Source organism: Equus asinus, chromosome 30 (genome assembly GCF_041296235.1).
Source record: "Equus asinus isolate D_3611 breed Donkey chromosome 30, EquAss-T2T_v2, whole genome shotgun sequence".
Lineage (NCBI taxonomy): Eukaryota > Metazoa > Chordata > Mammalia > Perissodactyla > Equidae > Equus > Equus asinus.
This window is the reverse complement of record NC_091819.1, coordinates 21035188-21053692: the sequence shown is the minus strand read 5'-3', so window position 1 is coordinate 21053692 and position 18505 is coordinate 21035188. Positions and strand designations below refer to the sequence as shown.

Below are 18505 nucleotides of genomic sequence, written 5' to 3'. Positions count from 1 at the left end.
TTGATCATTAAAAAGTTTTTTTAACCGAGACTGTTGTGACCTACAGCCTGAGTTGGGAGGCTTTTCAAGAATTAGGACTTACTGGCATAGCTCCACGTTGCCGCTCGTTCGCTGATCTTACTTTTTTTAATTGGAGTTTAACTTACAATAAGGCGCAAACTGAAGTGTGCAGTTTTGTTTGACAGTTGTAACCAGCACTGCCATCGAGATATGGAGTATTTTCATCACTTGAGAAAGGTCCTTGTGTCCTTTGTAGTCACTGCCTTTCCAAACCACCTCCAGGTGACCCCTGGTCTGACTTCTGTCGCCGTCCTCGAACTCCGCCTGTTTTAGAACTTTATGGAGGGCCCGCCCGGTGGCGCAGCAGTTAAGTTCGCGCATTCCGCTTTGGTGGCCTAGGGTTCGCCGGTTCAGATCCCGGGTGCGGACGTGGCACTGCTTGGCATGCCATGCTGTGGCAGGCGTCCCACAAATAAAGTGGAGGAAGATGGGGACGGATGTTAGCTCAGGGCCAGTCTTCCTCAGTAAAAAGGGGAGGATTGGCAGCAGTTAGCTCAGGGCTAATCATCCTAAAAAAAAATAGAAAAAATAACTTTCTGGAAACGGAAACATGCAGTCTGTGCTCCTTTGAGTCTGGCCTCTTTTGATCAGCATGTTGTTCTTGAGATTCCTCCATGTTCTTCTCTTTTTCGGTGGTTTGCTCCTTTCTCTTGCTGACTAGTTTTCGTTATATTTGTATACCACTGTTTGCTTATCTTTTCACCTGTTGGTAGACACTTGGGTTGTTTCCAGTTTTTGGCTTTTATGAATAAAGGTGCTCTGAACAAGGATGTGGACATGTTTTGATTTGTGTGAACATGTGTTTTTATTTCTCTTGAGTAAATAACCAAAAGAGGAATTGCTGGGTCATGTAGTAAGTGTATATTTAACTTTATAGGAAACTGCCAGCCTTTTTTTCCAAAGCACCTATACTGTTTTCCATCTGCACTAACACTTTTTTTTTTAATTGAGGTGACATTGGTTTTAACATTATATAAATTTCAGGTATACATCATAATCTATTTCGATTCCTTTGTAGATTACATCATGTTCACCACCCAAAGCCTAATTACAATCCATCACCACACATGTGCCTAATGACCTCTTTCACCCTCCTCACTCCCCACTTCCCCTCTGGTAACCACCAGTCTAATCTCTGTCTCTGTGTGATTGTTTGTTGTTGTTTTTATCTTCTACTTATGAGTGAGATCATACAGTATTTGGCTTTCTCTCTCTGACGTATTTCACTCAGCTTAATACCCTCAAGGTCCATCCATGTTGTCACAAATGGCTGGATTTCATCGTTTCTTAACGGCCGAGTATTCCATTACATATATGTACCACATCTTTATCCATTTGTCCCTTGGTGGGCACCTGGGTTTCTTCCAGGTCTACACAATTGTGAGTAATGCCGCAGTGAACATGGGAGTACATATCTCTTTACACATTCATGTTTTCATGTTCTTTGGATAAATACCCAGCAGTGGAATAGCTAGATCATATGGTAGTTCCATTCTTAATTTTTTGAGGACTTTCCATACTGTTTTCCATAGTGGCTACACCAGTTTGCAATCCCACCAGGAGTGTATGAGAGTTCCTGTCTCTCCACAAGTTCTCCAACACTTGTTATTGTTAATTATAGCCGTTCTGATGGGCATGAGGTGATATCTCATTATAGTTTTGATTTGCATTTCCCTGATAATTAGTGATGCTGAACATCTTTTCATGTGCCTGTTGGCTATCTGTATATCTCCTTTGGAAAAATGTTCAGATCTTTTGCACATTTTTTAATTGGGTTGTTGGTTTTTTTGTTGTTGACATGTATGAGTTCTTTAAATATTTTGGATATTAACCGTTTATCAGATACATAGTTTGCAAATATCTTCTCCCGATTGTTAGGTAGTCTTTTCATTTTGTTGATGGTGTCCTTTGCTGTGTAGAAGCTTTTTAGTTTGATGTAGTCCCATTGGTTTATTTTTTCTGTTGTTTCCCTTGCCCTGTCAGACATGGTACTTGAAAATATGCTGCTAAGACCAATGTCAAAGAGCATAGTGCCAGTGTTTTCTTCCAGAAGTTTTATGGTTTTATGTCTTACCTTCAAGTCTTTTAATCCATTTTGAATTCATTTTTGTGTATGGTGTAAGATAGTGTTCTACTTTCTTTTGCGTGTAGCTGTCCAGTTTCCCAACACCGTTTATTGAAGAGACTTTCCTTTCTCAATTTTATGTTAATGGCTCCCTTTTCAAAAACCAGCTGTCTATAGATGTGTGGGTTTATTTCTGGGCTCTCGATTCTGTTACATTGATCTGTCTGTCTGTTTTTGTGCCAGTACCATGCTGTTTTGGTTACTATAGCTTTGTAGTATATTTTGAAATCAGAGTGTGTGATACCTCCAGCTTTGTTCTTTTTTCTCAGGGTTCCTTTGGCTATCCAGGGTCTTTTGTTGTTCCATATAAATTTTAGGATTCTTTGTTCTGTTTCTCTGAAAAATGTTGTTGGAACTTTGATAGGAATTGCATTGAATCTGTAGATTGCATTAGGAAGTATGGACATTTTAAATATGTTAATTCTTCCAGTCCAGGAGTATGGAATATCTTTCCATTTCTTCGTGTCTTCTTCAATTTCTTTCAACATTGTTTTCTAGTTTTCAGTGTACAGGGCTTTCACCTCTCTGGTTAAGTTTATTCCTAGGTATTTGGTTCTTTTTGTTGCAATTGTAAATGGGATTGTATTCTTGATTTCTCTTTCTCTTACTTCATTGTTAGTGTATAGAAACACAGTTGATTTTTGTATGTTGATTTTTTATCCTGCAACTTTACCATATTCATTTATTATTTCTAAAAGCTTTTTGGTGAATTCTTTAGGATTTTCTATATATAAAATCATGTCATCTACGAATAATGACAGTTTCACTTCTTCCTTTCCAATTTGGATCCATTTTATTTATTTTTCTTGCCTGATCGCTCTGGCTAGGACTTCCAATGCTATGTTAAATAAGAGTGGTGACAATGGGCATCTTTGTCTGGTTCCTCCTGTTCTTAGGATAGCTTTCAGTTTTTCTCTGTTGAGTATATTAGCTGTGGGTTTGTCATTATATGGCCTTCATTATGGTGAGGTACTTTGCTTCTATACCCATTTTTTGAAAGGTTTCATCATAAATGGATGCTCTATGTTGTCAAATGGCTTTCTCTGCATCTTTTGAGATGATCATGTGTTTGTTTGTTTTTTTCCCTTGAGGAAGATTCACCAGAGTTAACATTTGTGCCAGTTTTCCTCTATTTTGCATGTGGGTTGCTGCAACAGCATGGCCGCCAACAAGTGGTGTAGGTCCGTGCCTGGGAACTGAACCCAGGCCTCCAAAGTGGAGTACGCCGAACTTAACCATTAGGCCATGGGGCCATCCCTGATCTTGTGATCTTTTATTCTTCATTTTGTTAATGTGATGTATCACATTGATTGATTTGCAGATATTGAACCATCCCTGCATCCCTGGAACAAATCCCACTTGATCATGATGTATGATCTTTTTAATGTATTGTTGTATTCAATTTGCTAGTATTTTGTTGAGAATTTTTGCTTCGATGTTCATCTGTGATGCTGGCCTGTAATTTTCTTTTTTTGTGTTGTCCTTGTCTGGTTTGGCATCAGGGTAATGTTGGCTTCGTAGAATGAGTAAGGAAGCTTCCCCTCCTCTTCAGTTTTTTGGAAGAGATTGAGAAGGATAGGTATTAAGTCTTCTTTGAATGTTTGGTAGAATTCACCAGGGGAGCCATCTGGTCCTGGACTTTTATTTTTTGGGATATTTTTGATTACTGTTTCGATCTCCTTACTGTTGATTGATCTATTCAAATTCTCTACTTCTTCTTGATTCAGTTTTGGAAGGTTGTATGATTCTAAGAATGTATCCATTTCATCTAGATTATCCAATTTGTTGGCATATAGCTTTTCGTAGTATTCTCTTATAATCTTTTGTATTTCTGAGGTGTCTGTTGTAATTTCTCCTTTTTCATTTCTGATTCTATTTATTTGAACCTTGTCTCTTTTTCTTGGTGAGTCTAGCTAAAGGCTTGTCAATTTTTTTTTATCTTTTCAAGGAACCAGCTCTTGGTTTCATTGATTTTTTTTTTCTATTTTTTTAAGTCTCTATTTCATTTATTTCTGCTCTGATTTTTATTCTTTCCTTCCTTCTACTGATTTTGGGCTTGCCTTGTTCCTTTTTCCAGTTCTGTTAGATGCACTGTTAGATTGCTTGTTTAACAATTTTCTTGTTTGTTGAGGTAGGCCTGTATTGCTATAAACTTCCCTCTTAGAACCACTTTTGCTATATCCCACAAATTTTGGCATGTTGTATTTTCATTTTCATTTGTCTCCAGGTATTTTTTTATTTCTCCTTTGCTTTCTTCATTGACCCAGTCGTTGTTCAGTAGCATTTTGTTTAATCTCCATGTATTTGTGGCTTTTCCGATTTTCTTCTGTAGTTGATTTTTAGTTTCATACCTTTGTGGTCAGAAAAGATGCTTGGTATTATTTCAGTCTTCTTAAATTTATTGAGATTTGTTTTGTGGCCTAATGTGTGATCTGTCGTGGAGAATATTCCATGTGCATTTGAAAAGAATGTGTATTCTGTGGTTTTTGGATGGAATGTTCTATATGTATCTACTAAGTCCATCTCGTCTAATGTGTCTTTTAAGGCCAGTGTTTCCTTATTGATCTTCTGTTTGGAGGGATGATCTATCCATTGGTGTAAGTGGAGTGTTAAAGTCCCTTACTATTATCGTGTTACTGTTTATTTCTCCTTTTATGTCTATTAATAATTGCTTTATATATTTAGGTAGTCCTGTGTTGGGTGCATAGATATTCACAAGTGTTGTATTTTTTTGTTGGATTGTTCCCTTTATCATTATGCAGAGCCCTTCTTTCTCTCTTGTTACAGTTTTTATTTTAAAGTCTGTTTTGTCTGATAAAAATATTTCTACCCCAGCTTTCTTTCCTTTGCCATTTGCATGGAGTATCTTTTTCTATCCCTTCGCTTTTGGTTTGTGAGTGTCTTTAGCTCTGAAGTGTGTCTCTTGTATGCAGCATATATTTGGGTCTTGTTTTTTTAATCTAATCAGCCACCCTGTGCCTTTTGATTGGAACATTTAGTCCATTGACATTTAAAGTAGCTATTGATGAGAATGTACTTATTTCCATCTTGTTATTTTTTCTGGGTGTTTTAGTAGTTCTTCTCTGTTCCTTTCTTCTTCTCTTGCTCTCTTCCCTTGTGGTTTGATGGCTTTCTTTAGTATTATGTTTGGGTTCCTTTCTCTTAATTTTTTGTGTATTTATTATAGGTTTCCAGTTTGTGATTACCATGAGGTTCATATATAATAACCTACATATATAGCGATCTATATTAAGTTGATGGTCTCTTAAGTTTGATCTTTTGCTCAAAGCTCTACTCTTTTACTCCCCTCCTCCCACATTTTATGTTTTTGATAGCATATCTCACCTCTTTTTTGTGCATGTGTATCCGTTACCCTCTTATCATGGAAATAGATAATTTTAGTACTTTTGTCTTTTGACCTTCATAGGTAGTTGATCTGGTACCTTTGTTGTATATTTGCCTTTACCAGTGATTTTATTTATCTTTGTTTTTTTGATAGTTTTCTTATTCCTATTTGTGGTCTTTTCTTTTCCACTTAGCTAAGTCCCTTTAGCATTTTTTGTAAGGTTGGTGATACTCCTTTGGTTTTTGCTTGTCTGGGAAACTCTGTATCTGTCCTTCCATTCTGAATGATAACCTTGCCAGGTAGAGAATACTTGGCTATAGATTTTTTCCTTTCAGCAACTTAAATATATGGTGATACCCTCTTCTAGCCTGTAAGGTTTCTGCTGAGAAGTCATCTGATAGCCTTATGGGGTTTCCTTTGTATGTCACTTGTTGCCTTTCTCTTGTAACTTTTAGGATTCTCTCTTTATCTTTAGTTCTTGACAGTTTAATTACAATGTATGTTGGTGTGGGCCTCTCTGGGTTTCTCTTGTTTGCTGCTCTCTGTGCTTCCTGTACCTGGGTGTCTGTTTCCTTCCTTGGGTTAGGAAAGTTTTCAGCTATTATTTCTTCAAATAGATCCTCTGCCCCTTTGTCTCTCTGTTCTTCTTCTGGGACACTATAGGTGTCCCATACAGATGTTAGTGCACTTGATTTTGTCCCAGAGGTCCCTTAGACTGTTGTCCTTCTTTTTAATTCTTTTTCCTTTTGTCTGTTCTGGTTGGATGATTCCTCTAGTCTTTTGTCCAGCTCACTGATCTGTTCTTCTGCATCATCTCCTCTGCTATTGATTCCCTCTAGTGAACTTTTCATGTCCAGTATTGTATTCTTCATTTCTGATTGGTTCTTTTTTATATTTTCCAGTTCTTTGTTGAAGTTCTCACTGAATTCATCCATTTTTCTCCCAAGGTCAATGAGCATCCTTATGAATATTAGTTTGTACTCTTTATCAGGTAGAGTGTTTATCTCTGTTTGGTTTCGTTCTTTTCCTGAGGATTTTTCCTTGCACCAGCACTTGAGTATTGGGAGTCTTTTAATTTTCGCTGTTCTACTGGATGAATATTGTTGTTTAAATTTGCATTTCCTTGATGACTAAAATTTGAGCATATTTCATATGCTTATTGGCCATTTGGATATCTTGTGTCCTCATATTTTGCTCTTAAAAAATTGAGTTGCTGAGCAACTAAACTCTATCTCCATGCGGAGGCACAAATCAACAACATCAAGCAATATGAAAAAATACATTAAATCTCCAGAACAGAAAGAAAGCAACAAATACACAGAAAACAATCCCAAAGAAAATGAGATGTATAACCTAAATGACGATGACTTCAAAACAGCCATCATTAAGATTCTCAATGAGTTAAGAGAGAATTCTGACCGACAACTCAACGAGTTCAGGAGCTATGTCACAAAAGAGTTTGATACGATAAAGAAGAACCAAACAGAAATATTGGAAATGAAGAACACAATAGAGGAGATTAAGAAAAATCTAGATGCTCTGAACAGTAGGGCCGATAATATGGAGGAAAGAATTAGCAATTTGGAAGATGGCAATATAGAATTGTTGCAGGCAGAGGAGGAGAGAGAAGCAAGACTTAAAAGAAATGAAGAAACTCTCCGAGAATTATCAGACACAATTAGGAGATGCAACGTAAGGATTATAGGTATACCAGAGGGAGAAGAGAAGGAGAAAGGGGCAGAAAACCTATTCAAAGAAATAATGGCTGAGAACTTCCCAAATCTGGTGAGGGAGATGGATCTTCAGGTGACAGAAGCCAATAGATCTCCAAACTTTATCAATGCAAGAAGACCAACTCCACGGCATATAGTAGTGAAGCTAGCAAAAGTCAACGACAAGGAGAAAATATTAAGGACAGCCAGGCAAAAGAAACTAACCTACAAAGGAACCCCCATCAGGCTATCAGCAGATTTCTCAGCACAAACTTTACAGGCTAGAAGAGAGTGGAATGATATATTCAAAAATCTGAAGGACAAAAATCTACAGCCGAGAATTCTCTACCCAGCGAAAATATCCTTCAAATACGATGGAGAAATAAAAACTTTCCCAGACAAACAAAAATTAAGGGAGTTCATTGCCACAAAACCTCCTCTTCAGGAAATCCTCAGGAAAACCCTCATTCCTGAAAAATCCAAAAAAGGAAAGGGGCTACAAAACCAAGAGCAGAGGAGATAAGTAGAAGGACAACAACAGAGAGTAGTAGCTCTACATCAGAACAGATTAAACCATGGGACGAGAAACAAAGGAAACTGAAGAAAACCGGAAAACAAGACACAAAATGGGAGTGGTAGGCCCCACGTCTCAATAATCACTCTAAATGTAAATGGATTGAACTCCCCAATCAAAAGACACAGAGTGGCAGGATGGATCAAAGAACAAGATCCAACAATATGCTGCCTCCAGGAAACACACCTCAGCCCCAAAGACAAACACAGACTCAGAGTGAAGGGATGGAGAACAATACTCCAAGCTAATAATGAACAAAAGAAAGCAGGTGTCGCTATACTAATATCAGACAAGGTAGATTTCAAAGCAAAACAGATAAAGAAAGACAAAGAGGGACAGTATATAATGATAAAAGGGACTCTCCACCAAGAAGACATAACACTTATAAATATATACGCACCCAACACAGGAGCACCAAAATTTGTAAAGCAACTCTTAATAGAACTAAAAGAAGACATCAACAACAATACAATAATAGTAGGGGACCTCAACACACCATTAACACCAATGGACAGAACATCCAGACAGAAAATCAACAAGGAAATAATAGAATTAAATGAAAAATTAGACCAGATGGACTTAATAGATATATATAGAACACTTTATCCAAAAACAGCAGGTTACACATTCTTCTCAAGTGCACATGGAACATTCTCAAGGATTGACCATATTTTGGGAACCAAAGCAAACATCAATAAATACAAGAGAGTTGAAATAATATCAAGCATCTTTTCTGATCATAACGCTATTAAACTAGAAATCAACTACAAGAAAAAAGCAGAGAAAGGTGCAAAAATGTGGAGACTAAACAACACGCTTCTCAACAAACAATGGATCATTGAAGAAATTAAAGAAGAAATCAAATATTATCTGGAGACAAATGAAAATGAGAACATGACATACCAAATCATTTGGGATGCAGCAAAAGCAGTCCTAAGAGGGAAATTCATCGCAATACAGGCTCACCTCACTAAACAAGAAAAAGCTCACGTAAGCAACCTCAAACGACACCTAACAGAACTAGAAAAAGAAGAACAAACAAAGCCCAGAGTCAGTAGAAGGAGGGAAATAATAAAAATAAGAGCAGAAATAAACGATATTGAAACAAAAAAGACAATAGAAAGGATCAATGAAACAAAGAGTTGGTTCTTCGAAAGAATTAACAAAATTGACAAACCCCTAGCCAGACTCACCAAGAAAAGAAGAGAGAAAGCGCAAATTAATAAAATCAGGAATGAGAGAGGAGAAATCACAACAGATACCAATGAAATACAAGAGATCATAAGAGAATACTATGAAAAACTATATGCCAACAAATTGAACAACTTGGAAGAAATGGACAAATTCCTAGACTCCTACAATCTCCCCAAACTGAATCAGGAAGAAATGGAGAATCTGAATAGACCAATCACAAGTAAGGAAATAGAAACGGTAATCAAAAACCTCCCCAAAAACAAGAGTCCAGGACCAGACGGCTTCTCTGGAGAATTCTACCAAACATTCAAAGAAGACTTAATACCTATTCTCCTCAAACTGTTCCAGAAAATTGAGAAAGATGGAGAACTCCCTAACACATTCTATGAAGCCAACATCACTCTGATCCCCAAACCTGACAAGGACAACACAAAGAAGGAGAACTACAGGCCGATATCACTGATGAACATAGATGCAAAAATCCTCAACAAAATTTTGGCAAACCGATTACAGCAATACATCAAAAAGATTATACACCATGATCAAGTGGGATTTATACCAGGGACACAGGGATGGTTCAACACCCGCAAGTCAATCAACGTGATACACTACATCAACAAAATGAAAAACAAAAACCACATGATCATCTCAATAGATGCAGAGAAAGCATTCGACAAGATCCAACACCCATTTATGATAAAAACCCTCAGTAAAATGGGTATAGAAGGAAAGTACCTCAACATAATAAAGGCCATATATGATAGACCCACAGCCAACATCATACTCAATGGACAAAAGCTGAAAGCCATCCCTCTGAGGACAGGAACAAGACAAGGGTGCCCACTTTCACCACTCCTATTCAACATAGTACTGGAGGTGCTGGCCAGAGCAATTCGGCAGGAAAAAAAAATAAAAGGAATCCAAATAGGTAACGAAGAAGTAAAACTCGCATTGTTTGCAGACGACATGATCTTATACATAGAAAACCCCAAAGAATCCACAGAAAAACTATTAGAAATAATCAACAACTACAGCAAAGTAGCAGGGTATAAAATTAACGTGCATAAATCAGTAGCATTTCTATACACTAACAATAAACTAACAGAAAAAGAACTCAAGAACTCTATCCCATTCACAATCGCAACGAAAAGAATAAAATACCTTGGGATAAACTTAACCAAGGAAGTGAAGGATCTATACAATGAAAACTACAAGACTTTCTTGAAAGAAATTGACGATGACATAAAGAGATGGAAAGACATTCCTTGCACATGGATTGGAAGAATAAACATAGTTAAAATGTCCATACTACCCAAAGCAATATACAGATTCAATGCTATCCCAATCAGAATCCCAAGAACATTCTTCACAGAAATTCAACAAACAATCCTAAAATTCATATGGGGGAACAAAAGACCACGAATTGCTAAAGCAATCTTGAGCAAGAAAAACAAAGCCGGCGGAATCACAATCCCTGATTTCAAAACATACTACAAAGCTACAGTGATCAAAACAGCATGGTACTGGTACAAAAACAGGTCCACAGATCAATGGAACAGAATTGAAAGCCCAGAGATAAAACCACACATCTATGGACAGCTAATCTTCGACAAAGGAGCAGAGGGCCTACAATGGAGAAAAGAAAGTCTCTTCAACAAATGGTGCTGGGAAAACTGGACAGCCACATGCAAAAGATTGAAAATCGACCATTCTTTTTCACCACACACCAAAATAAACTCAAAATGGATCAAAGACCTAAAGATTAGGCCTGAGACAATAAGTCTTTTGGAAGAGAATATAGGCAGTACACTCTTTGACATCAGTTTCAAAAGAATCTTTTCGGACACTGTAACTCCTCAGTTGAGGGAAACAATAGAAAGAATAAACAAATGGGACTTCATCAGACTAAAGAGCTTCTTCAAGGCAAGGGAAAACAGAATTGAAACAAAAAAACAGCTCACTAATTGGGAAAAAATATTTACAAGCCACTTATCCGACAAAGGGTTAATCTCCATAATATACAAAGAACTCACACTGCTTAACAACAAAAAAACAAACAACCCGATCAAAAAATGGGCAGAGGACATGAACAGACATTTCTCAAAAGAAGATATGAATATGGCCAATAGACACATGAAAAGATGTTCATCATCGCTAATCATCAGGGAAATGCAAATCAAAACTACACTAAGATATCACCTTACCCCCGTTAGATTGGCAAAAACATCCAAAACCAAGAACGACAAATGTTGGAGAGGTTGTGGAGAAAGAGGAACCCTCATACACTGTTGGTGGGAATGCAAACTGGTACAGCCACTATGGAAAACAGTATGGAGATTTCTCAAAAAGTTAAAAATAGAAATACCCTATGACCCAGCCATCCCATTACTGGGTATCTATCCTAAGAACCTGATATCAGATATCTCAAGAGTCCGTTGCACCCCTATGTTCATCGCAGCATTATTTACAATAGCCAAGACGTGGAACCAGCCTACATGCCCAGAAACTGATGATTGGATAAAGAAGATGTGGTATATATACACAATGGAATACTACTCAGCCATAAAAAAAGACGAAATTGGCCCATTCACAACAATGTGGATGGACCTCGAGGGCATTATGTTAAGTGAAATAAGTCAGTCAGAGAAAGACGAACTCTATATGACTCCACTCATAGGTGGAAATTAGTATATTGATATGGAGATCTGATCGGTGGTTACCAGGGAAAAGGGGGGGTGGGGGGAGGGCACGGAGGGGGAAGTGGTGTACCCACAACATGACTAACAAAAATGTACAACTGAAATTTCACAAGCTTGTAATCCATCATAACATTAATAAAAAAAAAAAAAAGTAAAAAAAAAAAAAAAATTGAGTTGCTTCTCTCATTATTAACTTGTACAGATTCTTAATTTATCTTGGATTGAAGTCTTTTATCAGATATACATATTGAGGCTATTTTCTCTTGATCAGTAAAATATTTTTTTAAATTTTGTTTTCTAATTGTTACTAGTATATAGAAGTTCAGTTGGTTTTTACATATTGGTCTTGGATAGCTTCTCGCTTGTCACTCTTTTATTTTCTTTATCTCTAAAAAGATCAATTTTCTAGAAACTTCTTTGTTTATATTTGCTTGCTGTAATTTTTAGAAGCTTCCATATTTATTGCTCAAGTCATTTTATTACAGATAGCTACTAATGTCTCATGCAAAGTTTGAAAATAGCTCAACCTGATTGTTAAATTTGGCCATGTTTTCATCCTTGTAGTTACAATAATTAAGGATTAAATCTTTGTTTTATCACCTTTGCTTACTTTTTGCCTGTAAATTTGAAACCAATGTGTATTATATTTTTCTGGGGCTCAGTTCCTTCTTTCTGGTTCTGGTTCTGGTTCTGGTTCTGTTTCAGGGCCTTCACAGTTCAAGGCTGTGCTCGAGAACCTCTCCCTCCTGATTTAGGAGAATTCAGTTGGAATTAGAGGAGTTGGCATAGTCATACAGAATCCATTTCAAAAGTCAAACTACAAGAAAAATTATGTAACCGAAAGAAAAGCGTGGCATTTGTTAAGATGCTTTCCTGAATGTAAAATTGACCAGCTCATTTAAAAGCCACCTCTTTCTACTTTTACTATTAGGGCCCTTTTAGTTGTAAATGACAGAAATCCAACTCAAACTAATATAAGCAGAAAAAAAGAGGAATTCATTGGTCCATATAATAAGGATGTTCAGAGCACAGCTGGCCTTGGGCATGCTGGATCCAGAAACATTATTGCTTTATCTCTTGGGGGAAGATGACTGCCTGCAGGCCCGGACCTACAGCTGCTTCTTGACCGCCATAGCGAGAGAACTCCTCATAGCTCTGGCAGGACAGTGTCAGGGAGGCCTGTGGTGGGTCCAGCCCAGGTCAGGAGCCCATCCCAAAAGCCATCAGTGTGGCTGACTAGGAAATGAGATACTCCGGCCAGGCTGAGTCTTAGGGGCAGCATAGTTTTTATGTAGATGATGACTTCAAGCCATAGAATGAAAACCTGTAAATGAGATGCTGGTACTCAAGTTAATGGACTTGTTAGTGGCAGGGTTGGGATTTTGAGTCGTCTTTTTACACTAAAGGAGAATCACTAGATTTTGTTAAATGTGAAAGGAATACTTATTACATTTTAGCCTTTCAGACATTCCTGCAAAAATAGCAATCACTTTGAAGTGAGTTAACATTAAATAAATCAGGAGGAGATGTCTAAAAAGGACAAAGAAAGAAGAAAGTTGTCTGGTTCTGTCCCAGCATCTGCAGACCTGTCTTCCTAGTTGTGAACTGTTAGCCTCTTAAGCCAGGTGACTCTGTCACACTGGCCGGTGCTCTTTCCTTGGAGCAGTTGCCTCCCTGGTGCCACGTGATGCTTACTCTGGGGTTGGAGAGTAAGAGCATGAAGAGTGCATTTGGTGTCCAGCAATTGATTGACATCTCTCTAGGGTTTAGTTGAGGAGCCAGATGCAGAAATCTGTCACCTGACCCCGTAAATCCTCAGTAACTAGTGGAGGGTGGAGGTGAGGACAATGAGCAAACGTTCCTTCTCTGGGTCTCTGCCTGTGCTCATTCACTCCCACTCCACTGGCCTATCTGTTCGGCCCCCTGAAGCTCCTGACCCCTCCTGATCTCCAGGGGGAGGCTGTGTGCCGTCGTGGCTCCAGGAGGACTTAAACGGCTGGCAGTTACGCCAACAAATAAGATTGGACTCTTTTTGCCAGTTGCTTCTTAAAATTCAGAGATGTTCATGTCAGCTGTGTCACCCTTGTATTTTATCCCCTCAAAGAAGCCAAATTCTCTTGTCTAATGTATGTCATTTCACAGACCAAGAAAGCATAACTTACTTTGCTAGTCTGGTTTTTTTCAGTATTAACTGCTCACCAGAGACCTGAGGCTAAGTTAACTATTAATAAATGTTGAGACCCTGAGATTATTTTCCCAGATACTTACTCAAATTAAGACTCAAATTGTAGTCTTTTCACTCTGCCTACTATGGCATTGTTCCACTGTCAGGAAGGAAACCTCGCACAAACATAAATTATAAATTTTTTTCTTTCTTCCTCTGTCTTCCTCTGTTAAAGCCACACCATAGAAACTCTTCAGTTTTGTGAACTCGTTGGCTTGGTGTTTTTCACACACACTGACCAACGGCACTTCGATTCTCTTCTTCACACTCAGGATTATACAGTTCATCCACTTGTCTGGTTGTTTCTGTCACCTTGACATTAATGAGAGAAAAACTTGCCAAGTCAGTCCCCCTTACCCCTGGTGTGTGTTAATGGGTTACCTGAGATCCCGTCCTTCTGTCCAGGCACAGACATTTATCATGTACCTGCTGTACATACAGCAGCACTGTGCTGGACTCCCAAGATGGAGAATCCTGTGAGACGTGCTTCCTAGTCTGTGAGCAGCTAAAGTCGTGTGGTAAGCCCTACCATGGATGCGTACCTAGAGAACACAACAGCCTGGTCACTCAGCGCCGCTCGTGTGAAGAGATGCTGCAGGACTAAGGCCTGTGACTGAATGGAGTAAAAACGTGTCTGAACCTATAATTCCAGACATCGTAGGGGTTTTTTTATCCTCTTAGGAACAGCCCTTGGAAGGCTACATGTATGCCCTAGTGATGCTACTTGATTCTAGTGGATTCTTTTTAGTATCTTTGGTGGTCATAATTCTTTAAATATTTGATTTCTGGAAACTACCCCAGTGTATAAGAAGCTACAGCTTCTCTTTTGGAAATGGGCTTAGTATGAATTTTCAGTAAATAATAAATAAAGCAGATGACCAAGATCTTTTAAAAAATAAGGCATAACATCAAGGTAAAGAGACTGCTTTCCCTGTTTGGCTTGTTAACTGGCCATTAGGAAATAATTACTTACGAAGCTCATAACGTTTGCGTTTGGGAGAGAAACTGGGTAACTGGAGGGCCTTTATCCTATTTGAAATTTGAATTGTGAATTATTACTTATTCAAAAAATTTAAATATTTTAAAAATAATAATTTTAAAAGGTCTGGAAGACCAAAATAGTAACAGTAGTTATCTCTGGAAATTAAGGATTAATTTTTATTTTTTTCTGCTGATCTGTATTTTCTAATATTTCTATAATGAATATTGTTTTATAACTTAAAAAATTATTTTACTGCTAACAAAGGAATTGCTTTAACCTGGTTATAAACAGAGCATGCTGAAATGTCTTTACCATGTACTATTCAGCAGTGCTGTTCAGACACAGAGACCCTTTCATCCTGTTTCAGAGTTAATTCAGCATTTCACTAATATCTATTTTGTGTTCACTTTTAAAACTGTGTGAGAGGTACTTGAAAAATCACTGAAATAAGTTTATAGAGGTTTTTCTTTAAAATCTATCTTCCAAACCAAAGGTAAACATTAAGTACAGTCCAGGAAATGCTTTTCCCTCCTGAATGGCGGATTTGCCCTTCCTTTCTGTTCAGTGTTCTGTTTGTTAGAGGTAATATTGGTTCTGCCTTTATCTGTCGCAGAATTATCGTCAGAATAAAATAGAATGTCGTAAACTCACTTTTTAAAAGTCAAAAATGTTATGTGTGTAAAAGAACACATTATTGCTAATTTCCATGAGTTCAGCTTGCAATTTCTGTAAAGGTTTTTAAATGGTCCACTTCTCCTTATCTCCCATCGTCTGATTTTGATTGTGCTAGGAGTTGGAGAACGCTGTGCTCAGGCTTGCTGGCTGTTCTTTTGGCTGTACAAGGCAGTCTCGTTTATTTGACTTTCCCCAGTCCAATAGGCAAAGAAGAAACTTCAGTGCCAAGGCCCCTTGTTGTCATTCACAATTACTTTCATGGCTCTGCTCTTTGGTTTTTTATTTTAATTTTTGCTTGTTTTGTTTTTGGGACCAGACAGGGGGATCTAAAGTGTATCTAGAAAAATAAGCAAACCTGAACAGCCAGGAAAACTACAAAAGGGAGATCAAGCTGGGGGTGGAGCCTAAAAAACACTAATCTATTTTTCAAAAGCCTCAATAATTAAAACATGGTGATTAGTGGTACATGAATTGACTCACAGACAAATCGAACAGAATTGAAAGTTCAGGAGTGGACCTTAATATGATACATAATCTCTATAAAATATACATAGGATGGCATTTTCCCCATAACTCTGACAGAAAGATGGACTGCTCGGGGATTAATATTGGGACAACTGGGAATCATCTCAAAAATTAAAGTTGGACTCATATTTCATACTGTATACCAGGATAAATTCCAAATGAATCAAGGATTTAAATGTAAAAACTGAAACCTTAAAAGTCCCAGAAGAAAATAGGGAAATTTTTCTATAGTGTCAAGTAAGGAGTGCTTTTTCTACTCTCACACAAAACCCAGCAACCATAAATGAAAAGCCTAAAGAATCTGATACATGAGAATAGAAATTCCTCCATTAAAAACAATTTGTTGAAGGAGAAATGACCAGGTAGGGAAAACATTTGCACTTCATATCGCAAAGGGCTAATCTCCTGCACCCGAAAAGAATGGCTAGAAATAGGTGAGAAAAAGACCGACATCCTAAAACATGGACAAAGAACACGAGCAGATCCTTCACAGAAAAGGAAATGGGCTCGTTCAACGTGGAGAAAGACTCTCACTTTACTGATAACGAAAGAAGAGCAGCGAAGATACTACTTTTTACCTGTCAGTTAGCAAAAACCTCAAAACTTGATGGCACCCCACTGGCCAGGAAAAACAGTTGCTCTTGCACACGTGCTGGGGTGGCTGTCCGTCAGGAGGGCCCATGAGGGGCCACAGCCTCACCACAGCACAAGTTGACCCAGCAGCTGCTTTCCGTAAATTTCTCCTCAGAAATGCACGTTACTTATTCTTCAGAGCACTGTGTATAGTCATAGCTAAAGACGGAAACCCTCAGTGACTGTGTGATGAATTGTGATGTAAGCACTCTAGAAAGACTGAAAAACTCCTCCTAAATGTGTTATTAAATAAAAAGAGCAGGAATCGTGTCCATGTGTGCCACCATTTACATAAAAAACAAGGGAAAATAGTGAATATTAGTATGTGCCTGTGTGTGCGGAAGGAAAATGTAAAAGGAGACATCGCTCTGGGGGGCGGGTAGGAGACGGCCTTTTTTCAGTTTATGACTGTATTTTTGAACCTTGTGAACATTTTACCTATCCAAAAGAATAATTTAATAAAATCAGAGTTTTAAAAAAGATTTTAAAGAGCTAGAAAGACGAACTCGTGCTGCAAGTATTTCTTCAGGATTTCACAGGAGTAGAATTGGCTCCAGCGCCTGAAATGCCGGGGTAGCGGCAGTGAGATGCGCTGCGCGCGTCAGATGCCTCGCCCGAACGCTGGGCCGCGCCAGGTGGGGCAGGCACGGGAGGCGGCCTACCTGCCCTGCGTTGTTGCTGCGGACGGAGACTGACAGGGCCGCGCTGGAGGTTCCTCTGGCAGTTTCTCTGCTCCCTTGGGGTGTTAGGCTGCGAGGGCGGCCATAACAAAGCCCCGCAGCCCGGGCCTTACACAGCAGAATCTTGTTTCCTCGCAGTTCTGGAAATTAGCAGTCCGACATCAAGGTGTTGGCAGGGTTTCTTCCGAGGCCTCTGCCTCTGCAGGTGACTCTCTTCTCCCCGTGTCCTCACACGGCCTTCTCTGTGTGTGTGTGTGTGCCCTGATCCCTCTTCTGATAAGGACCCCAGTCTTACTGGATTAGAGCCCCCCCAATGACCTCATTTTAACGTAATTGCCTCTTGAAAGACGGCGTCTCCAAATACAGTCACCCTTCTGAGGTGCTGGGGATTAAGACTTCACCGTACGAATTTTGGGGGACGTATTCAGCCGCTAACAAACAGTGACGGGCTCTCTGTTCTGTCCTCGCCCCCCCCCCCCTCAGGATCAGGCGATGTATGAAGCTGTGCAGCGCTCCCTCAGCCGCTGAGTCGTGCAGCAGCGGCCGCGGAGGAGCCCGGCGTGGAGCCGTCGCAGAGGCCCCGGCGCTCCGGGCGGCCCGCCCTCGGCTGGACGTGGCCGTGGGCTCCTGCACCCACTCTCAAGCGAACGAGGCCGGGTTGGAGCCGAAGAATCTTCTCCTCTGGCCAAGCTTCTGTGGAAACACCCCGCCTCCTCTTTAAGAAAAAGAAAAATTTTTTAACTGCAAAATAAAATAAATGATACTTTTTAAAAATAAAATGGTGGTTTTGAAACAGTCTCAACTGTACTGTGGAAAAGTTGCAATTACAATAAAAAAGAACGTTTTTTCCCCTTACCCATCTGAGAGTAAGTTGCCAGCCTGAATTCCCCATCACCCCCAAACACTTGAGTGTGTATTTCCTGCACACCAGCATAGTCCCTACATCACCAACCCTCAAAATCAGGAAATGAACATGGACACATTGCTACCATCTGATCCTCGGGTTCCGTTCGAGTTTCTCCACTTGTCCTGATAATGTCCGTTATAGCAAAGGCATCCAGCTTAGAACCGGCTGT

The 18505-nt window shown here is 39.1% G+C and overlaps 1 protein-coding gene across 4 annotated transcripts in view; it reads left to right on the top strand.

Moving 5' to 3' along the window:
* NVL (nuclear VCP like) overlaps nucleotides 1-18208 on the top strand; it is a 95697-nt gene extending 77489 nt beyond the window's left edge. For all 4 annotated transcript variants that reach the window (XM_044762946.2, XM_044762947.2, XM_044762949.2 and 1 more), the window contains one exon: nucleotides 17913-18208. In XM_044762946.2, the coding sequence (XP_044618881.1) occupies nucleotides 17913-17957 (45 nt within the window). In that variant the 3' untranslated portion in view covers nucleotides 17958-18208. The remainder of the gene's footprint in view (nucleotides 1-17912) is intronic.
* Nucleotides 18209-18505: the final 297 nt, after the last annotated feature.